Raw genomic sequence first — 27202 nt, 5'->3', positions numbered from 1 at the left:
TAGGCTCTGGCAAGACCGGCATAATGGAAATAGTGGCAAATCTGCCAATCTGCATGCCAGGATTCTTTTGCCACCCCGTCCCCATTTCTCTATAAACATCCCTCCAGCAGAAGTGGCTCCATTGTGGGTATCCTCTAAGAGCTTGGCATATCATTGCTGCATCCATGCTCTGATCCTTTGCTGATGTGCCCATTCTATCCAAACCCCACCTTTATGCTATCACTGTGTATGAAAGGCAGAATAGCTGTGTGTGCACTAAACAAAGCAGCAGGTATATGGGCATTGCCATAGCAACACACCAGTGCTCTGAATGTTCAATGATAGACTTGCATAGATGCAACCACTTGGCAGATGCTCACTTCCATCAACAAAAACCAAGCAAAAATGTACATCAATGGAGAGACGCTCAAACCCAGCTTCCATGGTTGCTCCCTAAATCCCTTTTTTTAGCTTTTGTTTTTTTTTGGGAATATGACAATCTGTCTACAAAAACAATATCAGACATTGCAATCAAGCAGTGTGTTTTAATTTTAGGCTATTTTAGTTCAGAACAGTTTACATTTAGAAAAGCAAAAACAAACAGCTGGAGCACTGGTGATGAAGTTTAAACCCAGCTCACAAGATTGATCCCTTTTCCCAAAGCCCCTGTCCATTCTTCTACAGTAGCAATGCTGTGGTGTTTGAGGCTCGTACATAACCTTAAACAGAGCCCAGAGAATCAATCTGAGCCAGGCAACATTACGGGATGCACTTCAGCATCTGCATTGCAGAACTACTGATAACGCAACATATTTGGTATGACTAAGCCTTGTGCATGGGAAGTATGTTTAGGTCAAGTGCCATACAGTGGAGAGGGGGAGTTGGACTCTTTTGGGGAAATTGACGATGGGCGTAAATAAATACATGGTGCAGACTGGCCCCTCAAGAGGCAGGACATGATCATACTGCAGCAAAGGTTAAAGCCACACAAAACCCAATGTATACAACTCAACTTTGTGATTCCGTAGACATTTCCACATGTTTGAGAATGTCATTGACACTATGGGATATATACTAGCTCGGTGCCAAATGTACTTCATCCAGTTGAGATTCTGTGCGGGTTTGTATGTTTTCTGTGTATATAAATAGACAAATAATCGGGATGAGAGATCCTATAAGTGGTTGTGTGATTCAGAACATATGAATTTATTTCAGAACACACAGAATTTTTGAGTTCCACAGTTATTTTACAGAACTTTCGATAAGCACGAAAGTCAGTTGACAAACAGACAGATAGTGATTGTTTTCAGTGGAAAATAAAAGATGAATATCGACCTCTAAAGTGTAGAGGTAACAAATCCACATATAGGCACAGTCACATATGATAGTAGGAAGAACCTACAATTGAAGCAAGGTGCACCCGGGACAAAAAATAGTCCGGGGTATAATTAACACAAAGTGTACACAACAAAATCTACAGAACATACACAACGGGGAGTTTTTGCAGTTGTGTCACAGGAGATCGACACAGGTGTGTTTCGGCCATCTTGGGTTGGATTTGTAGCCTGTCTGGGTGTTGGCCTTCATCAGGATTGACACCAATTGTGGTGCTGTCTGTGAAATCTAGTGCTGCACTTGGCAGCTGGGTGCTGACAATCCTCAATATTTGTTGGATTGTGGGTGCGAGATGCACATCAGGTTAGCCGTGGGTTCCTGGTCGCTTAGTTTGTTACAGGAACCCGGGGGCTGAAAATGGGCCTGGATGGGTCCCAAATCGCGAGACGAATTCGTCTTTTGTGCTTATTGAAAGTTCTGTAAAATAACTGTGCAACTCAAAAATTCTGTGTGTTCTGAAATAAATTCATATGTTCTGAATCACACAACTGCTTATAGGATCTCTCATCCTGATTATTTGTCTATTTATATGCGCACCCACCTGGGTATATTAGGACCCCGCCAGGCACCCTAAATATCTTCTCAATGTTTTCTGTGTATTATGCCCATGCCTGAAGTTTGAGATGAATGTGTAACAGTAGGATGTGTGCGTTTTCGGGATCTGGTCAAATGGTTGTTTGCTGTGCATGCACATGCAGGCTTGTTTCTGTTTTTTCCATGTGTTATACACATGCCCAATGTGTGTAATTCCCCTAATGGTATTGTGTGTATATTTTGAGTTATCATTTTGCTTACATATGTTAAGATTCTGTTGCTGCATGTGTCTGTGATTTCCTTCTGTGTCTGTGTGCGCTTGTGTTGTCTGATGCTGTTTTTGGTCATTTTTCAGTTTTATGCGTGTTGTGTGCATGCCCAAGTGAAACCAGTTGGTGGCCATACTTGTGGTGTGTTTGCACATGCATGTTCTGTTTGTGCTTGGTCATGTCTGTTTTCCAAATCTTCGGCGTATTCCTGAAATATGGGTTGCATTTCCACACATGTTGCCCGCATGCCTGTTTTTTGAGATGTCATAATGGAATGGTGGAAGGTACCATTCTAGTTTTATTTTCGTGCATTCTGCTTCTGTTGCCAAGTGTGTGGTATTTAGTGTGTTGTGCGCAAACAGAGTATGTAGTTCATCTGGTAAGATGGGCTAGCGCATGTGTATGAGCTGTCAGCATGCACAGCACACTGAACAAGGGTGGGAATGTACAGCACCTTTATTGATTGTCGAAACAGGATAAAGTGCAAGAGCCAAATCCTTTGCACTGGGGGGTGATATTGTCTCCCTTACCCAGTGACGTTGTCGATTTCCAAAGGGATTTGCATCCCTTCTTCTGGCCTTGTTCCTCAGGGGTAAATAGTCTCTCTGTTAGTTGTACAGTTGCTGGGACTAGCTCTCGGTATATCGGCAGTCTCTGCATCATGTTGAGGGTAGTCCAGAGATCACCATGCGGCTGCTAATACTTTGCTGGTGCACAACCCTGGATCCATTTTCTTTCCTAGTTTAGCCCTGACTACTACTCCGCGCACCCTCCCTGCCAGGGTTTCATTCTCCTCTTGCCCCTTTAGCCTTTTGTGGGCTGATCCAGCCTCTTCGTTCCATCCTGCTTTTTGCAGCTATGGGGTTGCCCTCCTTCTTCCCCTTGACTGTTGGTATTTCCACTATGTCCACTTCCTCCTTGGATACTACCTCCTCCTCAGATGAAACGGCCTCCTCCACTGATGTTACTCCTACTGACCGCCACTGGTGTTACTACCACCGCCTCCTCTGATGTTGCGGTCACTTTCTCCATTGCTGTTACTGAAACCTCCTTCACTCGTTCTACCACCACTTCCTCCACTCCTCACTTCTAGCACCCTTGAATCACTCCTTCTATCGCTCTCAGACTCAGTCTCACTGCTCTCCAATACCTTCTCTATCCATCTGTACTGTCTGACTGGAGCTGGGTGTTTGTATAATGTGCTTTCGGTGAAGAACAACAGCTCTGATTGGTAAAGAGGTGAGCACTCTGATTGGCTGTCCTTCCTTTGGGCACCTGTGTTGTCCAAGTTTTGAATTTGAGTCTGCTTAGGAAGAGCCTCGGACTTTCTTACTTTGGGAGGAGTGGGCGCAGTAATGTTATCCCATGGGGCCTCCCAAGGGGTTTCCTTAGGGTCAGAACTGTTCAAACATGGTTTCCCTGAGGACGCGGGAATGGTCTGATTTACTAGGACTTGCCTGAGGTGCTTTGCTGTGGTTCTCCCCTGTGATGGGCCGGGGAGCACGGGAGGGTGGCCAAAGAGTTCTTTCATTACCTGCTGGGGTCCAGCAGCACCCACTGGCACGTGGTGGCAACAGGCCCTGCATGTCACTAGCTTGCTAGACCCTAGAGCCAGGCCGGGAACTTCATCACAAAGCATCCATACTTCATAATTGTACCTGCATCCACGGTAGTGGGTGTTTTTGTGTATTGTGTGTTTTCTGCATGCTGTGCTTATTCCCAATGTGTGTGATTTCGAGAGTGCTACCACATGTGCTATGCTCGTTCCAGTTTCATTTTAGTATTTTCTGCTTCTGCATGTGTGTGTGTGTGTGTGTGTGTGTGTGTGTTTTTCACGTGTTGGGCACATGCCTGAATTGTGAGATGTCTGTAATGGCATGATCTCTGTCTGTGTCTGTGTATCTTTTGGGATGATTTGATGTGTTTTCTCTGAGTTGTACGAATGCCTCCATAAACCAGTGGCTGGAGGTACAGGTATTGTCTTCCATCTCCGCATGTGTGTGTTTTGGCTTATCTGCGTGTGCCCATGGCATAGGGATGTAAGGATGCATGTTAAAAAGTGAGTCACTCAATATTCCCTGATCCGATTTTCTAAATATGTATTACCTGCCCCACCATAGAAGGGCCTCAGTGCGTGCCAACATTCTTGAAAAACAAAGTAGAAAATGTTGACATTTGTTCCAAACATCTCGTGTTTTTTGGCTCTTTAGAAAATACCATTCTCCCAAAATCGACATTTTGTTATTTTTGACACTGATTTTCAACTATGCACACATTCGTAAAACTTCTCCAAAATTGTCATGAACTCTCTAATTGGCCAAACCTTAAGATGGGCTAAATTGTAGGAGTACATTCATGTGCAAGTTCAAACATTAAAGAGGAATCTTATTTTCCTATGTAAATTATAAAATTGAGGACATGTAGCTAGCAACACAATAATATATATGCCCTTGGGCATGACTGAAAAGGTTATTCAATGAAGATTTGCTTATTTCATGAAAGAAATTACACCCTGCTCAAATTTTTATCAAGGAAGTACTTCCTTAAATGGCCTTTGCATCCAAAAAACCCATCTGACTGCTTATATTCTGGTAGGGGTGCAGGAATCCGATTTCTTTTAGTACTCTGCCAAATACTAAATCGATGGCCAAATATGAGTCCAGATCCAAACAGATTTTTTTTCTTTCTTAAGGAAACTTCGAAACCTGATAGACATACTTTAGAAAAGCAACACACAAACAGTCCTTTGTATTTCTACTCCCATGGTTGTTTATTACTGTTATTCCGTTATCTTCACCAGATGTGCATATAAAGCACTGAGGGCACAACATAGAACATTATCAACAAGGAACAGCTGGTGTTCAGGTTGGAACTGGTTCCTTGCTAAAATGTTCTTGTGAATCTGAATTAGTGATTTGCACAATCCAAATTTTCACTATCCCGCTAGTAATTTATGAAAGTATTCGGCTGAATATAAATATCTAAATTGTAACCAGCTTCCAGTGACTCCCTAGTCTAAGCTTGGTTTAGGTGCAACCTTCAGATTTAATGTCTTCAAGGGGCGATACCACTACGAAAGCAGAGGGGGGTTAAAAACCTCCAACCAAGAAGCATCGCATACTCACGGGATGATGGGAAGGTTGATGGCATCCTCTTTGGTTCCTGTCAAGGACACTGTGAACGTCGGCTCGATCTGCTTCTCCAAAATTTGGTTGATGAAATGGATCTTGAACTGGTAGTGATAAACTGTATTGAGAGAAAAGAGGGGGCATGACTCACTGTGCTAAAGACTGTGCCAGTGATCATAGAGACGGCTACAGAAGCAGTACAGCATTCCCTTTGGCTGATTCGATTCAACTGGTCTGGGAAATTCAACGTGTTCCGTGAATCTCTCTTGAGAATTGAACAGCAGGCGTATATTTCATGTTTATAGGCTGGTGCGAATGTCAGAAACTGGTTCCCTTTTTCCACCTTCTCTAGTTCAGATGGTGATTTATTTTCATTGTAATAAAGGCAGAGCCAGCGCGTGAATAATGTTGACGCGGCTCACCTTGAACCAAGTGTTAAAGGTATTCTCTGAATAAATTGCGACGAGCAGATGAAATCAAGGGATACATATAAGCAAGGACCACTACGAGAAAGTGGATTTAAAATGGGGTTGAAGTTTGTTAAACGCTTAGACGGGCACTGTTTTCTGTGAATGCAGCACTGAAATGGCATGGATGGAAACGGTCTAAATTAATCATAACCACGGGTAATTGCTCTGGGTAGCCATTAATGTTACAGTTTCTAAGTCTGAAAGGTCAAAACAGAAAGGTAATAACAGGGGTCAAGTCCAAAAAATTAAAGTGGGGACTCATCAACAAATGCAATGAGATGTGACATCACCAGAAATTAGCATATCAAGGCAAAATATGAAAATGTTATTAAATTGGCTTTGCATAACCACCCAAATTGCACAGGACGAATGGCATTTGTCTTTCATAAAATCAACACACAAACAACACCAAAAGAACCTATTTTCTTCTAATGGTGTTTTTGAAAAAGTTAAAAGGTGTGCATGTTTTAAACTCCAGGAACCAATACAAATGTTTTCGCTGGAACTTGCTGTACTGAAATGGGACATTTCACCTTTAGTTGTCTGTCATCTTTCGTCAGGTTATATAGTGCAGTGGTGAAGTGTCTGGCTTCCAAACCTGACGACTGCGGTTCGAGGTCGGCTTTAATTCATACATTCAAGGAAGACTTTTATTGTTTCCCATTTTAGCTGGGGGGGACTGAGTCCACCCTCTGAAAAAAGTGGGTGGACTCTGACCACCCGCGTGTACCCTCGACTTTTGCCCTGGGTAATAACCACATTCAAAACAGGCTTCGTTTCACAGCTAAATGTGCAGTCCAGCCCAACCTCCCAAGTTGCATCTCTTCTGCACAAGACTACATGCTCTTCCAGACATGTTTCTGTCTTGTTGGGTGTCAACAGTAAAGTGTAGCTTGGGACTCTGGTCACAGTAAACTCGCGACTCATGCCTGGGTACACCTGTGACACTTAGGGTGACTTTGCAACACTGAAGAATAGTGGGTGGTAAGACGATTAATTAATCATAACACCTGGCCGAAAAACGATGGAATGGAAGGCAGCACATAGCGGTTGCAAGTGACTATAATAGGGGCTCATTACGAGTTATTAGTCACCATTTAATTGGAGTCCATGGGGCTCCATGTGCGATTTCAGTGCAGTTACTGCAGCGATAATTCCGCTGGCGGTAATTCTCCTGAAATGTGGCAGAAAGGTGGCAGATTTACCTCCAGTTCTGAACTTTCCGCCAAACTCATAGTTAGGTGGTGCAGTAATGCTTCAGCAGCGATATTACTGCCTCATTTTACCTGCAACGCCCAGCTCATAATGCGGCCCTATGCATGTTTCAAAGCTGTTCGATCACTCTTCTGCGTTGTTGTGCATATAGTATCTGGCAGGCAATGCTTGCCAAGTGCTAAAGAACCTCAAAATAGCAAGCCAACTGCAACCACCAAGAAAAAACAGACAAAGCACTTCTCTCAAGAGATGCGATAGAGAGAATACACCACAGATGTTAACTGAACAATAATTAAAATATGCCCTTTATGGCTAGCAACAAAGTCACAACTCACTCACCCCTGCAACTCATTCCACATGACGTCACATATGATCTCACGGATGACCTCACAATTGGCATCATTGATTGCTTCACTGATGACATCACATATGACAACCACTGACCTCATCAACGATATCAGGATGGAGACACATCATGCATAGTAAACAACAGGCTTGTCCTGCATCCAAACCCGACACACAATATCCATACCCGGGGTAACGCAAGGACAGAAATGCTGGATACCCCGAGCAATGCATGGTAGAGGCGTGTTTTGATGATGTTGCTAGGCATACATCATCATCATCATCATTATACTTTGTTCAGCATTACAAACATACAAACATTGCCATAAGATCCGAACAAATGATATAGGTTAGGGCATTGATACCTAATGTCCCTTCAACTGAAGTGTTCTGGGACTCTGAACGATTTTTTAATACCATGTTATTATATTACCATACTCAAAACCTTAAAGAGCATTGGCAAAGTAACTCTAGAAATGTATTTGAGCTTTTAAAGATATACTTTACACATTAAGGCACCCTTCCTGCCATGCCTGCAGAGGATGACCTGTGGCGATGTTCTGTGGACAGTGTGCCCGGGCAATGGCCAAGACAGTGACCCACCCCACAGAGCCAGCTGATCACAGTGGCCTTTCCTCAAATCCCTGCTGTGCTGCTTAATTACCCCTTTAAGTTCACAAAGTGGAACCCAAGGTGCCTGTCAGACTCAGCCTTTTCAAAGTGCCATTCTCCAATCACAGCCTTGGATTCTTATTAATTGATTTATTATTGTATGTATTGTTCATTTATATAGTGCTTATGGGTTACCAGACATTTGGTCGAAAAAAATTGGTCGACCAGACAAATGGTCGAACCAATTTGGTCGAAAACCAAATGGTCGAATTTTTTTTATTTTTATTTTCACCCCTTTTTTTATTTTTTTGGGGGGCCCCCCCCAACCCCCTTTTTTTCTCTAAAAACCCCTTTTTTTAAAAAACGAAAACCCGAAAAATAAATATATAAATAAAAACAAAATTCGACCATTTGGTTTTCGACCAAATTGCGTCGACCAAATGTCATTCGACCAGTTTTCAGTCGACCAAATGACTGGACACCGTGCTTATGCACAGGGGAAGTGCTTCAAAGCGCTTCAAGGTGGGAAGGGAACAAGGGAATACAGTAATTATTCTTTGACCTTGAAGATTCTGAATGATCTAAACAGAGAACTAGCCTACCTGACCTGACGACATTTCTCCTAGTGCAAGTGCATGAGTCGTACAGTTGAGACCATACTCGGGGGTGGGGGACGGAAAACGGTGGGGGCGAGTGGGAGGATCTGCATGATTTTTCTCTCACGGAAAAGTCAGTGACGGAAATGTTCGCATGGGAAATATACGCACTACAAATGTTCGTACATATCCCATGCAAACTTACAATAGAAAACCCTACATACACACACCCACACCCACAACACACCCACAACACACCCCACCCACACCCCCAACGTACCCCCACCATCCTACCCCCAACATCCTACTTTCCTTTCCTTCCTTCGCGCTGTGTCCCTGCAGCGCTGGTTCCCTTTCACTTCTGTGATTGGGAACCGGCGCCGCAGGGTCCTTTTCTTTGTTTGTATTTTTTTTTTAAACTTTTTGTCGGTGAGCTGTGGGGGTGTGCCCTGCAACCCCCGCTCACTATACTGTATAGTACAGTGAGCGGGGTGTTGCAGGGGACACCGCCGCAGCCCCCACAGCCTTTTAACTTTTTTTTTGTCAGGCAGCTGCGGGGGTGTCCCCCGCAACCCTTGCTCACTCTACTGTATAGTATGGTGAGCGGGGTGTTGCGGGGGACACCCCCGCAGCCACCGCAGTCTTTTTTTTTAACCTACCTAAAATGCATACCACCAAAGGTTCGAACTTTTGGTGTTCGAACCTTTGGTGGTATGCATTTTCAGACTTTTGGTACGGGTCAGGACTTTCGGTGCAGTAATTTTGGCCGAAACCGAGTGGGACAAGACAGACACACTAACTGGTCCTAGTACACTTAGGTCATGCATACGTACTCACGGAGGTGCAGAGATGGTGGGGAGAGCGGGGGGAGGGGGGGAAATGAGTCCGGTCCAGAAGGGACCTGGGCTAAGTGCAGAGAGGTTGCCCCGCTCAAGGAGCGTAACACGAAAGTGCAGTCATTTTGAACAAAGTGCAGCAGCCCGGAGGAAAGTGCCAAAGACTGGCAGGGGAGCTTGGGACCTGTCGGCTCTGGAGGTGAACCAGGCAACCAGTCAGCAAAAACTGAACAGAGTTAGGGAGGAGAAGGAGGATGGAGAGAAAAGTAGGAGATTAGCAGGGAAGAGGTAGAGAGAGAGAAGGAGGAAGAGAAAAGGAAGGTCTTAAGGAGTTTTTGGAACCTAAGGAGCTCTGGCACAAAACGGAGAGAGGCAGGGAGGCTGTTCCAGAAATAAGCACCTGCAGAGGATAAAGATCTGCCCCAAATCTCTGTTTTTTAAAGCGGCTCACCCGCAGAGAGTTGGAGGCGGACGATCGGAGGACTCTAGAGGGAAAGTATTTAGGAAGAGATCATTGTAGATAGTACAGGCCCTGGCCCCAGAAAGCCTTGTGGATTTTGCAGAGGGTCTTGAACTTGATCCTTGCTGCCACTGGGAACCAGTGGAGGGATTTCAGCGCCAGAGAGATGCAGTGCCAGAGTTTGAGGCCAAGGATAAGTCTTGCGGTTCTGTTCTGTATGAGTTGTAGAGGACGGAGAGTAGAAGTAGGGCTCACAAGGTGATAAGCCTCTTGGGGAAAGTGAGAAAATGTAGAATACGTCTGAGGAGGTGTAGTTGGTAGTTGGACTTTTTGGGGATGTCTGAAATGTGAGAAGAAAAGGAGATTGTGGAGTCGAAGATGACCCCAAGATTTCTTGCCTCGTTGGTAGGTGAGGGCGCTGGGCCAAGGGAGGCAGGCCAGTGAGAAAGTGGGTAAGCGGGAGCAGGTGTCGCAATGAGGAAGATCTCCGTCTTACTGGCATTCAGGCAGAGATCATTAGCCGCACACCAAGTTTGAATAGCGGATAGACAGTCAGGGATGAGCGAGGAGGGGGAGGCTGAGGGTAACCTGAAAGAGAGCTGCGTGTCATCCGCATAACACTGAAAGTTGGAGGTTAAGGTAGAGATCCTTTGGGCAAAGGGGGCCATGTAGATATTGAAAAACCAGAGGGAAAGGTTAGATCCCTTGAGGACACAACAAGTAGAGAGAGTGGTAGAGGAGAGAAAGGGCCCGAGTTCCGCCTGGGAGGGCCGGTCAGAGAGAAAGGAGGTGAGTCACGCCAGGGCCTGATCTGTGATGTCCAGGGTTTCACGGAGACAGATGATCAGGATGTTATGGCTTTTGGGCTTCATTACAAAAGTGAAAAAAACGTATGCAAATAGATCATGGCTCCACCCCCAAACAACCCACCCTGAAACCTTCACCAACGAATGAACGGCCCACTCGACCTTATATGACTTATTGTCATGTTCACTTGTTGAGTGAGAAAGTTAGTGGAGAGGCGACGGAAGGGAGGCCACCAAAAATACCAACTCCCATAAAAATTCCCATAAATAACCTTTGTCACTCATAGTACATAAACTGCTAGATAGGTTGACATCAAACTTGCATGAGAAGTTGGCATCTGGTCTGACTCACAATCTTCACTCGCTTTGGGCAAAATCCATGCAGGTTTCTTTTTGTTTTGCTTTGCTTTCATTTTTTAAAACGAAACAGGAAATTGAGAAAATAAATTGCTTGTTCTATTGGGTTCACTAGTGGTTTGTAGAGCAATCCCATTCCAGCAATGTGATTGGTGGATGCCAAGGCAACCCTTTCAGGCCCCAGTTGTCAACAATTGGTGCTCCAGAGTCAGCTATAGACAATCAGTGGTGTTCCCGGAGCACCTGCTGCTGAGCGATGGGTGAAGCAGGGGCTTCAGCTAGAGACAATGCCTGGGACATGGCTACATGCAATGTGTAGGCGGCACTGTTGGTAGGGTCATTGTAGATGGAGCATGGGGACTGGATGGTAACATTGGCTGCTGGATATGATCATACACCACTGCATAAGATCATAGGCTGCTGGATATGATCAAGGGCCACTGGATATGATCATAGGCTGCTGGATAGGATCAAGCACCACTGGATATGGTCATAGGCTGCTGGATATGATCATAGGTCGCTGGACATGATCATAGGCTGCTGGATATGATCAAGCACCACTGGATATGATCATAGGCTGCTGGATATGATCATAGGTCGCTGGATATGATCATATGCTGCTGGATAGGACCATACGCTGTTGGATATGATCATAGGCCAGTGGATATGATCAAGCACCACTGGATGGGATCATAGGCTCCTGGATATGATCATAGTCTGATGGATATGATCATTGGCCGCTAGATATGAGCATAGGCTGCTGGATATGACCATAGTCTGCTGGATATGATCAAGGGCCACTGGATATGATCATAGGCTGGCGGATATGATCATTGGCTGCTGGATATGATCATAGGCCACAGGATATAATCATAGGCTGCTGGATATGATCATTGGCTGCTGGATATGATCATAGGACGCTGGATATGATCATCGTCTGCTGGATATGATCATAGGCTGCTGGAAATTATCATAGGCTGCTGGATATGATCATTGGCCGCTGGATATGATCATTGGCCGCTGGATATGATCATGGGCCGCTGGATATGATCATAGGCTGCTGGATATGATCATAGGCCGCTGGATATGGTTATGGCCACTGTAGGTAAATTCAGTGTATCCTATCCCCGGCAAGCCCTGGTGGGTATGTGGCAAGATAGTTATACGATTCACTAAAGAAGTTTGCAGTGTTATGGATAAGTGGTGTGGTTGCACCGGTAACAATGAACATTTAGAAAAACCTTACGAATTCTCTAAAACAAACTTCAGTTGAAGGGACCTTGAGGTTATAATGCAAAACTCACAAAGCCCTGAATTGGCAGTTATGGTAACCAATGTAACCATCCTGCTTCTCCCCCCTTTCCCACTCTCAGGCACCATGGACCAGGGAAGGCACTGCAGTCAGGGGCCCTGTGTGACAAAGTTCCTGCAGTGCACCAGGTGTCAAGATCTTGCCTTGGGCACAGCACCCGAGGCCTAAGCATGTGGATACACGGCAGGCAAGTCCTTGTGAGACCTGCAGCAAGTGCCCTGGACCAAAGACCACAGCCTGAGTCCGGCTGGAACCATCGCAGGGGCACTGAACCCCTGTGAACTGTATGGCTACAGGCTAAGGCTTCGGCCCAGTAGCTGCTGGTTCCTAACGAGGCGGCACTGCAGCCCAGGGCACAGTGGCTAGAGCATGCCTCACCTCCACTTTAGCCAGATGCACTATGCCACGAGGGCAGCGCCTGCAGGGTCTGTTTTCAGGCCATGTCTTGGGGGAGCGACTGCTAGAAGGTGTGCTGTGGCTGGATGTGGCCTCAGGTCACATTCTGGGGCATTGCTCGGGCATGGCCGCGGGGCATGCGCTGTGGCCGTCGCATGCAGGGATACTGGACCTGGGAAAGGCCATGTCTCTGTGTTCTGTGCATGCTGGATGTGGTAGCAGCCCATGTCTTGGGGCATGAGGCCAGGGTTAAATGTTTGAAATAAATCATTACAAAACCAGAAAAATCACTGAAAACAAACTTTCATTGGGGGAACTTCTCTGGTTCCCAGCTAAGAGAACATAGTTAACTAAACTTCATTAACAACCTTAATAATTCCTAGGAAAAGATTTAAATGAGGGACATTATGGTGATGATGGCAATCTTAAGAACAAACATTCTGTTGTCAAGGTTAACTTCACAACTACTTTATAGCTCGCCACTCCGGTATGCACAGCTAGCAGCGTCACACATGAAATCGGTTCTATGTTCCTAGATCACTAGGTTTTTTGCCACTCCGGTATGCACAGCTAGCAGCCTCACACATGAAATCGGTCCTACGTTCTTAGACCGCTAAGTTTTTTGCCACTTTGGTATGCACAGCTAGCAAACTCACACATGGAATCGGTTCTATGTTCTTAAATCACTAGGTGTTTTGCCACTCCCGTTGCACAGCTAGCAGCCTCACACATGAAATCGGTTCTATGTTCCTAGATCACTAGGTTTTTTGCCACTCCGGTATGCACAGCTAGCAGCCTCACACATGAAATCGGTCCTACGTTCTTAGACCGCTAGGTGTTTTCCAACTCCCGTATGCACAGCTAGCAGCCTCACACATGGAATCGGTTCTATGTTCTTAGATCACTAGGTGTTTTGCCACTCCCGTTGCACAGCTAGCAGCCTTACACATGAAATCGGTTCTATGTGCTTAGATCGCTAGGTTTTTTGCCACTCCACAGCTAGCAGCCTCACACATGAAATCGGTTGTATGTTACTAGTTCGCTAGGTATTTTGCCAAACCGGAATGCACAGCTAACAGCCTCACACATGAAATCGGTTCTATGTTCTTAGATCGCTAGGTGTTTTGCCACTCCCGTTGCACAGCTAGCAGCCTCACACATGAAATCGGTTCTATGTTCTTAGACCGCTAAGTTTTTTTCCACTTCGGTATGCACAGCTAGCAAACTCACACATGAAATAGGTTCTACGTTCGTAGATCGCTAGGTTTTTTCCAACTCCCATATGCACAGCTAGCAGCCTCACACATGAAATCGTTTCTATGTTCTTAGATCGCTAGGTTTTTTGCCACTCCACAGCTAGCAGCTCACACATGAAATCGGTTCTATGTTCTTAGATCGCTAGGTTTTTTTCCACTCCGGTATGCACAGCTAGCAGCCTCACACATGGAATCGGTTCTATGTTCTTAGATCGCTAGGTGTTTTGCCACTCCCGTTGCACAGCTAGCAGCCTCACACATGAAATCGCTTCTATGTACTCAGATCGCTAGGTTTTTTGCCACTCCACAGCTAGCAGCCTCACACATGAAATCGCTTCTATGTGCTTAGATGGCTAGGTTTTTTGCCACTCCACAGCTAGCAGCTCACACATGAAATCGGTTCTATGTTCTTAGATCGCTAGGTTTTTTTCCACTCCGGTATGCACAGCTAGCAGCCTCACACATGGAATCGGTTCTATGTTCTTAGATCGCTAGGTGTTTTGCCACTCCCGTTGCACAGCTAGCAGCCTCACACATGAAATCGCTTCTATGTACTCAGATCGCTAGGTTTTTTGCCACTCCACAGCTAGCAGCCTCACATATGAAATCGGTTCTATGTTCTTAGATCGCTAGGTTTTTTGCCACTCCGGTATGCACAGCTAGCAGCTCACACATGAAATCGGTTCTATGTTCTTAGATCGCTAGGTTTTTTTCCACTCCGGTATGCACAGCTAGCAGCCTCACACATGGAATCGGTTCTATGTTCTTAGATCGCTAGGTGTTTTGCCACTACCGTTGCACAGCTAGCAGCCTCACACATGAAATCGCTTCTATGTGCTTAGATCGCTAGGTTTTTTGCCACTCCACAGCTAGAAGCCTCACACATGAAATCGGTTCTATGTTACTAGTTCGCTAGGTATTTTGCCACTCCGGAATGCACAGCTAGCAGCCTCACACATGAAATCGGATCTATGTTCTTAGATCGCTTGGTTTTTTTGCCACTCCGGAATGCACAGCTTGCAAACTCACAGATGAAATCGGTTCTACGTTCTTAGATCGCTAGGTTTTTTCCATCCCGTATGCACAGCTAGCAAACTCACACAGGAAATCGGTTCTACGTTCTTAGATCGCTAGGTTTTTTCCAACTCCCGTATGCACAGCTAGCAGCCTCACACAGGAAATCGGTTCTATTTTCATAGATCGCTAGGTTTTTTGCCACTCCACAGCTAGCAGCTCACACATGAAATCGGTTCTATGTTCTTAGATCGCTAGGTTTTTTGCCACTCCGGTATGCACAGCTAGCAGCCTCACACATGGAATCGGTTCTATGTTCTTAGATCGCTAGGTGTTTTGCCACTCCCGTTGCACAGCTAGCAGCCTCACACATGAAATCGGTTCTATGTGCTTAGATCGCTAGGTTTTTTGCCACTCCACAGCTAGCAGCCTCACATATGAAATCGGATCTATGTTCTTAGATCGCTTGGTTTTTTTGCCACTCCGTAATGCACAGCTAACAGCCTCACACATGAAATCGGTTCTATGTTCTTAGATCGCTACGTTTTTTCCACTCCGGTATGCACAGCTAGCAGCCTAGCACATGAAATTGGTTCTATGTTCTTAGATCGCTAGGTGTTTTTCCGCTGAGCTTTTTGCTAAATATTTTTGGCTGAGAAAACTCATTGAATGTTTGATTTTTTTTTATTGGGTTTGGGGATTCCCTCACCAAACCCTCCCTTTCCTATTATCTAGTCCCTATTCCCCACACCCTCTTCTATCCTTCTATCAAAAATTGTCGAAAATAACTGCGAGAAAAAATCCTGGTGATGTAACAACGTCGTATCATGAAATCATACAAGCCATCACGTGGCCATACTTGTTGATAATAATTATGGTGAGAAATAACACCAGTTGCTAAGAGCTGGGAATCGCAGGTAATTTTATGTAAAACATCAGAATTATTATTATTTATATCAATGACATCATAAATGTTTTGCACGATGGCGACTGTGGGCGCGTTGCGCAATAGTGCCCAGGGAAGAATAGGTACATGCCACGTCCCGGGTGTGGTCTACAATTTAAGGGTATGGACATATTCCTTGCCCTGTGGATATTTTGGGTGATGGTGTTGTATTTGGATGTGTAATAGCCACAGGGTATGGCAATATACCACACACCTGGCAGTCTAGCGCTCAGAATACTGCAACGGAGGCATGGCTGCGGCTCGCAGCCGAAGGAATCTGACTGCTCCCTGCAGCTATTCTGGCGGTGGGTTTGATTTGTGGCTAGAGGGAAATGCAGGATAGCTTTGCTGCTGTGTTGATGAGTGCAGTGGCCGCCACAAGAGGGACACCCAATCCAACTAAATCCCACGTTTTGCGTCTGGGGAGCCTGATGCGTGGTGAGACCTCAATATGGGTGGCCAACATGAAGATCCCAGACGTCCAGCGATTCCCCTGCCTGGGTAGCAGGCGGGGAAAGTAAAACAAGATGGTAACACTCTGCCCAGTGCTGGTAAATGGGGGTCTTGCCCAGTTGTTTGGTTGTGGCATGAAAAATACGGTACACGTCACCTTAGGAGTAGACAAGGCCAAATCCAAGAGTGTGGAAACCTATGGCAGGAGAGTGTGGGAACCTATGGCAGGGGAGTGTGGGAACCTATGGTAAGGGAGTGTGGGGACCTATGGCAGGGGAGTGTGTGAACATATGGCAGGGGAGTGTGGGAACCTATGGCAGGGGAGTGTGAGAACCTATGGCAGGGGAACGTGGGGTGGTGGCAATTATGATGGCCTGAAGGTTGAGGAAACGGATTTGGGTCATCTATTTACAGGCATTCTCTCTGTGGTAAATCATTCTGATTGCCTTGTGTTCACTGCGGCCTCTGCGGCCTGTCTTCCTTTGCCTATCCATCTTGCCATTATGTGGGGGGGCCCTGAAGGGGTGGGGGAATGTTTCTCCGGGGACGCCGTACTGGTGGCTCAATCCCACCATTCTGTCTCTTTTCCCATGGGCCCGTCCCCACTTGAGCCTCGGGCTTTCCATGGGGGTTTTCCCCATTTCGCTCTGCTTGTGTTCCCTCCCGCGCTGCTTCCTGAAGGAAGCATGGCAATGGATCGCTGAATCATTCACCCCTGTGGCCATGAGTATTATGTACACAAAAGGTCCATTGGACACCATCTCTCTCTGATTTATTCCACTTGCAGGTCTTTTTCTGAGGTTAAGAGATGTATTTCCAACGTCTTGCTGTTCTATGTTTTGGCTAACGCCAGTGCTTTGTTATTTTGTAATGTGTTGGTTGCTGACCCTTTTGGTTACATTATTGCTTTAAACAGATAGTTATGCACGGGAGTGTCATTGTAAGATCTTGAGGCTGGGCTTTAAGTGCCTGCTAGAGAGATCCAGACCTTAATGTAGCTGCTGCTTTCCCTGGGGCCTTTAAGTTGTTTCCAGGCTTCATCGTAGATCAGACTGCGGCTAGGTGGCCATTTTGCTGGCGGCCATATTGAAGCCATCCCTGGTCTTCTCCTATGACTATACATTTCATAAAGTCTTTCATATCCTAACTCTTCTGATAGGTTCTTACTCCTTGGCTGATTCTCTTCCCAGCTCATTCAAAGTGCTTTGAAGACAAGGAGATCTGTTCAACTAACAGTTAATTAATTCACATATTCCTTAAGTTGTTGAACGTTAGTTTTCTTTAATTTTCGTGTTATATGTCTTTTTTTAGACTATAATAAAGTGCCTACTAGTCCGCTGTGCTGCCCTTGTGATGGGTTATTTTGGTCAAATACGGGAGTCAGCGAACGCAGGGCCATTGTAAGGTGTTAGGGACCGACAGCACAGACACGTTTCGGGCCCCACCTGAACCAAAGACATTAAGGGATTCAGAATCTCTGTTAATCCCCAGCCATGCCTGATGGCAATCACAAGATCAAAATAAGCATCAGTGCTCCCATGGAGATCCCCTGACCAGCTTCAGTCTGGCTGCAAGCAGAATACTAAACGAGTGTCATTTCAAGGTTAACGTTAGCAGTCCAACACCAGGGTACCATTGCTCGAGTGTAGCTACCGAACAACTTTTAAGAACAGCAGCCACGAGGAAGGTGTGTAGGTCACAGGCCAGTGGATGCATATACAAGGGTACACCTGCCCCAGCATTATGAGGGAGCACAGATTAGCACCCTCACAGAATGCAGAAGAACTGAAGCGTGACTAGAGGAGACACATGGGAAGCACTGAGAAAGGTACACAAACCAGAGCATACATAGTGGATACAGATTAAAAGACACCAGGAAAGTGCACGCATCTGAAAATAGACCAACAGGACATGCCGGCCATGGTTTTCAAGTTCTGCCACTGTTACTGAGCAAAGAAACACATTACTATGTGGTGTTCAGTGTATCAATGGACACTTTTATTATACATGAAGCAACACTATAGCCAGTTAGATCACGAGTAAAGCTTTTTTGAAGATAGTACATTGAAAACCAAACCCCTCTAGGGGCTCATCATTTTGAAAGATTTAGCAAGTGGTTATTTTGACAAGGTGGGAACTATGAGGTTAAAAGAGTTGGCCAGGATCACACACTTTGTTAAGCGTTGATACTGGGATTTCAGCTCAGTCTGCAATTCCTGCACTTGACCGCATTGCCTCCCAGTTTTTGTTCCAGCAAGGTACTGTTATTTGTGAATGTTTGACCTCATGAACACACATTTTACTGTTTTGTAGACCTGACTTGAAAAATGCACAAAGGGCATTACCCCAAATAGCAGTATTTTTTTTAAAGTTACAGAAACATGTGATTGAAAAGGAGAATGATTGTAGCTTTATTTTCTCCTTCATCAAGTGAAGTGCACCAGAAACAGACTACTAACCGATGTGACCCTAAACACACATTATATGTGGGTTTGCTATTCTATTTTACAACATTAAATACACCCACAAAGCAGACGAGTGGTTTACTATTTATAATGTGTAGAATAACGTTTGAAATTGTACAAAAAAGCACTATTTTTTTGTGTCAAACCCGGTGACCTGAAAATGAGCTGGCCAGAGGCTTGTGGCATTTGGTCAGCTCTCTTCATCCCATAACCCCTTCCACTTGTCATGGATGGCTCAAAGAACATCCCAACTCCTATAGAAGGTTCAGTGGTTTTATGGATTCTTTTGCTATGTCCCTCACTCTCTCGCCCCCAATGCACCAGTCCCTACCTAACCCTGGTGTCCCCACGCCTGGGGTTAGTATATACTGATAGTTACTCCTTACTGTCCAAGCTCTGACTGTTCTACCAAGTGAGTGTCTAAAAGCAAATGCTTTCCCCGTCTAAGGTCCCTCAGTGACTGGCCCGACAGTATCACTGAAGTCAGTTGTTAAGATATTGTAGGGATGTGCTTTCAGTTGCTCAAGCCCAACTCTGTCTTCATGATGTTCCTCTCCCTATCTCTTTCTAACACTATCCCTTATCACCTACTACTATTCTCCCCCCTAGTCCACCCACCACCTTAGTCTCCATAGGTCTTCCTCTTCTGTTCCTCTAGTCTCTCTTTCCTGCCTCCACCTTTCCCTGTTACTACTCTCACCTCCAGACTACTACTTCCTCCTCTGCACTATCACAACCTCCTCCACACTACTACTCCCTCACCCACACAACTAATTCCTCCTCCATGCTACTACTCCCTCTTCCGCACTATTACAACCAACTCCACACTACTACTCCCTTATCCACACTTCTAATTCCTCCTCCACACTATTACTACTCTGTTCTGCACACCACTACTCCCTCATCCACACTACTAATTCCTCCTCCACACTACTGCTCCCTCATCCACATTGCTAATTCCTCCTCCACACTACTTCTCCCTCCTCCACACCACGACTCCCTCATCCACACTACTAATTCCTACTCCACACTACTACTCCCTCCTCCACACTATTACTTCCTACTCCACACTAATACTCCCTCCTCCACACTACTACTTCTCCCTCATCCACACTACTAATTCCTACTCCACACTACTACTCCCTCCTCCACACTATTACTTCCTACTCCACACTACTACTCCCTCCTCCACACTACTACTTCTCCTTCATCCACACTACTAATTGCTCCTCCACACTACTACTCCCTCGACAGCACTATTACTCTATTCTCCGCACTACTACTCCCTTAATCACATCACCTACTCAGTCACCACTCTTCCACTCTCATGAGCACTTCTCACTCACACTCTACACTCCCTGTGACAGTCTCACTCACTCACCTTGCATGCGCACTCACTACACAGTACCACTGGCTCTCCCCAGCTAATACCTCTCCTTTTCTTTAATGTGTCTCCACACTCCTGTCCACCGTCCTTCCTCCGATTTGTCCATTGGTCTGCCACCTCCTCCTCCTGCGACCTCACCCAAATAACCCAGAACTTCCTGCTGCCCGCTTATCCTCCCCCTTCTCCTTCCATTGGGTTAGTGGCCCCGGGTAATCTGGCCCTGGCTTCCCCATCCCGGAGGTATTACAAACAGAGGAATTTATAAACAGCGGATTAAGCCCCGCCCTTTCATTGTAAAGTGTCCAAGTTCATGTTAGGCGGCTTTGGCACGTCTTCCCCCAAGATAACTAAAGCGCCCTTGTGAGTCCTTGACTGGCTAAGGCTGCAGCAGCAGTTTCCCTGTTGTACGCGCCGGCCCTATGGAGACAGAGTTTACCCCTCACTGAAAATATGGGGGTTTGCCCCATTGCTCCTAATGAGGACACTGGACATATATAAACACGAAAGTGCTGTGAATCTTGGAGAACTATTAGGAGCATGCATAAATCCTTCGGGCTAGTTTCTGCATCCTCTTTCTCGTAATGAGGCGGTAAGGGGGCGATGGCTTCGGCACCTTTACCGGCGCCATTAACCCCTTTCCGCCTGCCTCGTAATGACCCCCATGGTCACGTTCCTTAGCACTCTTCCAATTAATTATACATTCCTGAATATGATGTAAAAGTTGCCCTGGTCAGCCACGGCCTTATGTGAATAAATATTGATCAAAAGAAGCGAGACGGAAAGCTCGCCATTCGATATATAAACAGCCAGTATTCCAAAATCGAGATTAGGCAATTCAACTGCAGTCGAGCCATGGTCGCTCTGTATCGCCGTAATTAACCCACCTGCAGGATGACCTGTCCGACCCACTTTTGCTACCTGCTGGAATACCTGGTACCCATCTAATACTGGGCCGGTAGTGAGCCAGGTCTCCTGCAGGAATATGCAGCGGTTTATTTCAACCGAACCCAGGCATCTATGTTGGTGTGCAGATGGACACTACCGCGGGAATTCCAAGAAACACATTTTAGAGCACATCCATTTAATGCAACACATCTACTGTGCCCCCCTTCTTTATGTTGTTGGGCCACTCTGTTCGTGTGACTGAGAGGCCGCATACTCAGCGAGACCTTCAAGCGACTGGGTACATCCCTCCGATTCGTGCGGATCTACTGAGGCTCCTATCTTTCCATTTTAAATCCCAAGGCATTAAGTTTGGGCCCTTCGGCTAAGACAAGGCTGGAGACGAAACTTGAATGGAAATAGATGACACACTTATCTGAATGGTAGCGGTTTGGGAAGTGCCTCCTCTCTATGGCTAACAAAGAGATTGCTCTCAGATGTGGGATTTCTGAAAAAATAGTTAAAACATTTGACCTATTTAAACACACTTCTGCACCACACTCCAAAGTGCTGGACATACACAATTGGTTCTCCTCATTGTTTGTGTTTAGGGGTGAATGAGCCTGATAGTGGCCAATAGTATGTTCCCCATGTCTGGGTGCGTGAGTAGATTGACCAACCTCCCCTCCAGCTCCCTAGAACCACGTAAAATGCGGAAGGGTTTGGAACTATTGCCCTGGGGTGCCGTGGAGACCTGAGATTCAGCAAACGAGTCATTAAGGGCTTTTATAGACATGCTTCTGTCATTGATCCACACACTTCCACTGTCACGACAAGGCTTATCTGTTGTTGAAACAGGTTTCTCGTCCCCTTTCAGCATCCCTGGCCAGTAGAATCTCCCCAACAGATTGTCCAATTCAAAATTGATTTTGGGGTTAAGAGGCACATTGCTGTTCCTTTCCCGATCTCTCCCAACTAAACTGGGATTGAATTCTTTTTGACTCAAGTGGACTGATTTTGTACCTTGGCTACTGTTAAGGATTTCAATCAGGCAGTACACCCGGGTCTCAGCCTAGCATGCAATGCACAAGTGAAATACTTATTTATTGTGTTTAATGGTTCAATATTCTGAGTGATATACCACTCATATCACACCCCTTCTCAAAATACCCCGAGGTCACACTGGACCAGGAATCAGGCTGGTTGGCAAAGGTAATATTTATTTGTTTATTTAAAATTCAAATCAAACATATGTTTTAATATATGGGGCAGCAATCACCAATGTGGTGACAATACAAATAAGAAAGTAGATAAGGCGGTTGTGTTCACTTTTGAACAGCACAGAAGATAACACACAGGGAAAAAAACAGTTTTGGCTTGTTGAACAGATGGCGCTTAAGTTAAGATTTCCCCCTGCAAATTTCTCAACTCACAAATAAGCAATTCTACACAGATGTGAGTATGCAGCAGGTATTCAGGAATATACAACAGTGTATAGGGTTTGAATACAATCTTCCCTCCCCAAACAAGAGAGAAAACGTTTTTGGAACTTTTACGCTTTTTAAAATTACAGTTGAAAATGGCTGAGAAAAACAATGAAAAGTGTGCAAAAAGTCCTTAAATTGATATAAATTACTATGGGAGCAACACTGAAAAGATCATAACAAACATAAGCTATAATATGAGCAACAGTACACACTTTGAATCAGAATGGATGTTTGGAAATACTTTGAACTGTAAATCACATATGTAAAACTTTTGCAAAATGCGAATTCCTGCCTAATTTTCACTATGCCATTTTTAAGAAAAACTGGTCAAATGCACGTTCTTAGGTTTAAGTCAGAGTTGAAATTAAGGGGCCGATTCATGGAACAAACGTCCGCCAAAAATCCCAGCGCAAGCAGGCACAAGGAGGCGCAAGCGTGAGAAAGCAAGCGCAGGCGCACGTGTGCGATTCTAGGAAGGCACTGCGTTACTTTCCCACTGGTTGTGCACCAAATCCGTGCATGGCGCACGCTGGCGCACACGTCTCCAAACAGCGTGCGCTAAGCACACAGCGAAAGCGCACATAGCGCAGCGTACACAACAAAAGTAGGCGGAACAGGGGGTGTAACACGCGGAATGGGGAATAACGCATGAAAAAGAAGGCGTAATGGGAAGTACTGCTGGGAAGTACACGTAACGCCCACACGTATTCATGGAATCGAACAGGCTCTAGGTGGGCGCAATGATGGCTCGGGGCCATCAACATCGGAGGGGCAGGCATCGGCCAGAGGGCAGGAGGACCCAGGAATGGGAGTGTCTTCCGTGTGGCAGCGGTTGGGCCAGCAGATAGGTGCGGAGCGGCGGCGGGCAGAAGAGGCACGGCTCACCATGGTCAGGGCGGAGTTCTCCATGCGTCGGGCTTTGAGGCGGGCAGAGTGCCTCGAGGCAACTCGCAGGGAGTTGGAACAGGCCATGAGTGCCTCCCTGCGAGACCTCGGGGCCAGGACAGAGGCCCGCCTCCGGCAAATAGACATGGAGTTCGATGATGCCCTGGCCTGGGAAACCACAGAGTGAGCCGCTGGACTTGCCCGCCACCATTGTATATAGTTAGATAGTGTTACGTTTACTTTCGTTGTTTCTTTATTTTGGTTGCGCTTGGACAATGTACCACGTTTTTGTATATAGTTTTTTATTAGGTAGTATTTTTGATAGGTTTCATTTCATCAGTTGGGCTCATGGACCCTGGATTGTTCATCTGTACATAGTTCACCATTGGATTATTCTCTTTTTTTTATTTTCAGCATGGAACAATGGTTTTCACTTTCTTTTTTCCCTTGGATTTGCTTTGTTGGACTGTGACTTTGGACACCATTTCTTTTGGATTTCTTTGGATTATGATTTCTTGTTTTATATTCTTTTACGGACATGCAGCTTTTCTTTTATTATTCCCATTGTTGTGTGTTGGATTTTAATTACATTCATGTTGTGTTTAATACATATTTTTCTTCATACTTCGATGTGTGGTATTATCTCATTGGTTTCATGCATGTCATGATATGGGTTTTTACATTCACTTGCACACATTGTGTGGGGGTGACGGACATGTGTTCATTTACATACTTGGGGTTGTATCATGTAATTGCCTTTTCTATGTGGGTGGATGCAATACTTGGTTGGGTCTTTGGGCTGGGGAGGCTGGCCATAAGGGCCATGATTGAGGATCGTCATGACCTGGGGGCAGGGGGACATGAGTGGGACATGAGTTGGGGGCCTGCTGGCAGGTGCCCTGCACTGCTGGGGGTGGGGGTTCAGGGGGACATGAGTGGGACATGAGTGGGGGCCTGCTGGCAGGTGCCCTGCACTGCTGGGGGTGGGGGTGCAGGGGGACATGAGTGGGACATGAGTGGGGGCCTGCTGGCAGGTGCCCTGTACTGCTGGGGAGTGGGGGTGCAGGGGGACATGAGTTGGTGATCATATTGCAAGGTGACATGTGGCTTGGCTGGGGGGCATGCCCATGGTGGCTGGGCTGCCTGCGAGACATGACCAGGGGTGCAGGGTAGTCCCCTGTGGTGTGGGCTGCCTGCAGGGGCCATGGAGGGTGTAGAGGGAACACCTGGGAGGACCCACACTGCCAATTCACGTGTAGGACTCCCCGCGCACCCCCGAAATACACGTACCCAGATCCAATTGCGTGTGAGACTTCACGCGAAACCCAGTAATACAAGTACCCCGCTCGCACAGGGCCTATCATGTGTGAAACTTCCGGCGCACCCCCGAAATACACGTACCCTGCTGAAATCGCGTGTGAGACTTCCCGTGAACCCCAGTAATAAACGTACCCCACTCGCACAGGCCCTTTCGCGTGTGAAACTTCCAGCGAACCCCAGTAACACACGTACCCCCACTCGCACAGGCCCTTTCGCGTGTGAAACTTCCCGCACACCCCCGAAATACACGTACCCTGCTGAAATCGCGTGTGAGACTTCCCGCAAACCCCAGTAATACACGAACCCCACTCGCACAGGTCCTTTCACGTGTGAAACTTCCCGCAAACCCCAGTAATACACGTACCCCACCCACACAGGCCCTTTCGCGTGTGAAACTTCCCGCACACCCCTGAAATACACGTACCCTGCTGAAATCGCGTGTGAGACTTCCCGTGAACCCCAGTAATACACGTACCCCACTCGCACAGGCCTTTTCGCGTGTGAAACTTCCCACAAACCCCAGTAATGCACGTACCCCACTCGCACAGGCGCTTTCACGTGTGAAACTTCCTGTGAACCCCAGTAATACATGTTCCCCGCTTGCCGTGCTGGTACAGGGTTAGCGCAGCCCTTTGCCCTGGATTGGGGATTTTGATGGCTTTTCCCTGTGCGAGGGGCATTCTTGGGGGCGTAACTGGCGCTGCTGCAGGGTCGCTGCGCCACTGTGCGCGACGGCTGGTTTTGGTAGCTAAAATCCATGAATACGCTGTGCGCGGAAATGGATTTTAGTGCACGCGGCTGGCGCAGAGATTCGCACGCGCTCACTGTGCGCCAGCCAATGCGCCACTTGTGCGCTAAATTCTATGAATTACCCCCTAAGTCTATAGCTATAAAATTGAGGAAGTTATACGAGTTTGAATGAGAGGTGTTTCTGAAAATAAAGGTGCGAAAATGACAACAGAAATCAGTTTTTACAATGACAATTATGCTCTACATTAGGGTATTCAGGCTGGTTACCAGTTTGAAACACAGTAAGCTCCAGAGTGGTCTGCGGAAACCAACCCCAGCACCTTTGTGTGCACCTTGGAGGACTCAGTCTGATTACCCGTGGGAGAATTTAAGGGTTTGGGATTTCACAAGACAAAAGGATTTTAAAGAAATGATCACTAGCACAAAGGCAATGTTAAAGACTGGGTGACAATATTACAAGTTCTTAAGTTAAAGAGAGGATGGGTTATAGATTGGGATAGGACAATGCAAATATACTATGCGTTACTATGATTCCTATTGATACTTACACTCCTCTGTAATTTAAGATTGGACCGTCAAGGAATCTGGTCATCAGTGATCAGGTCTACAGGCAGCAGGGCACTTCTGGCAGGATAGGTGAGCTGGGCGGTTCTGGTCAATTGGACTGGCACCTCAGACTGGACTGGATTGGATTGGCCCTTCTGGTTGCTGGACACTGTAGATCAGTGGGATGGCAAGTTTCAGCAGGCAAGCATTACTGGTAGCACGCCAGACTGGATCAAATTGTTTCCCTTTGGTTTTGGGATAGTTTCAGGATTTGGGCCCAGCTGAAAAGAATTCAGCAATGCTGAGGCCTGGCTTTTCAAGAAACCTGCATCAGGAACAAGATGGAGAATTCTGGAACAGGGTGCCACGCGGAAATCAGGATGGAGTCAGGAATCAGTGTGTTTGTGTGTTGTGAGGTTCCCTTATTTATCCTGCCAAATGACATCACTAAGGTTATGGTAGGGGCAGACATACAACCCACACCCACAAGGCTATGATTGGTCAAAGGCACAGTTCCCGCCTTGCTCTTTGCTGGTAGGATGACAGAAAGGGTTGTCATGTTTTATGATCTGGTCTGGAAACCTCCTACAGTTATTTGTACCAAAATCTAACTTTCCCACAAATACATATATATATATATACTAATGCCCTCTAAGAAAATTGGATACATAAATTACTTATTTCGTGGGTCACCTTTACATCCAACTCCCAAGTCAGTGGGACTTGGTGCTGCCTCTGTGTTGAATTGTGGCAATTTCAATCATAAAGCTTTAGCCTAACATTTCCTAATTTGGTACATATATGTGCAATCACCCCTAGTACATGGGTACACAATATTAGACTTGCAGCAGTAACAGTTTATGCGCAATTAGTCTTTTTGCATAACTTCAGTTCCTTACGCAGTAAGAAATCCTACCAAGTCTTCACATGTCTATCATAAATTCAGATTTCAAAGTATGTATTTTTCATTCCTTTACTTATTTTTGCCGGAAAGTCAAATGTCATGAAGTTCTGTGGCAAAGTAAGCAATTTAAATCCAAAACCACAAGCCAGTTTATTTTCCTTTCCCTCCCAAGTGGGAGCAAATAGCCAGTTATTTTA

At 46.0% G+C, this 27202-nt stretch overlaps 1 protein-coding gene across 1 annotated transcript in view; it reads right to left on the bottom strand.

Annotated features, from left to right (window-relative positions):
- LIPC (lipase C, hepatic type) overlaps nt 1–27202 on the bottom strand; it is a 766064-nt gene that overhangs the window by 84276 nt on the left and 654586 nt on the right. The window contains exon 9 of the mRNA XM_069624353.1: nt 5303–5423. Coding sequence (XP_069480454.1) covers nt 5303–5423 — 121 coding nt within the window. The remainder of the gene's footprint in view (nt 1–5302; nt 5424–27202) is intronic.

This window comes from Ambystoma mexicanum, chromosome 11, assembly GCF_040938575.1.
Source record: "Ambystoma mexicanum isolate Mex_15411 chromosome 11, UKY_AmexF1_1, whole genome shotgun sequence".
Classification (NCBI taxonomy): domain Eukaryota; kingdom Metazoa; phylum Chordata; class Amphibia; order Caudata; family Ambystomatidae; genus Ambystoma; species Ambystoma mexicanum.
Note: the sequence above shows the minus strand (reverse complement) of the source record. Positions and strands in the feature narration are given on the sequence as shown.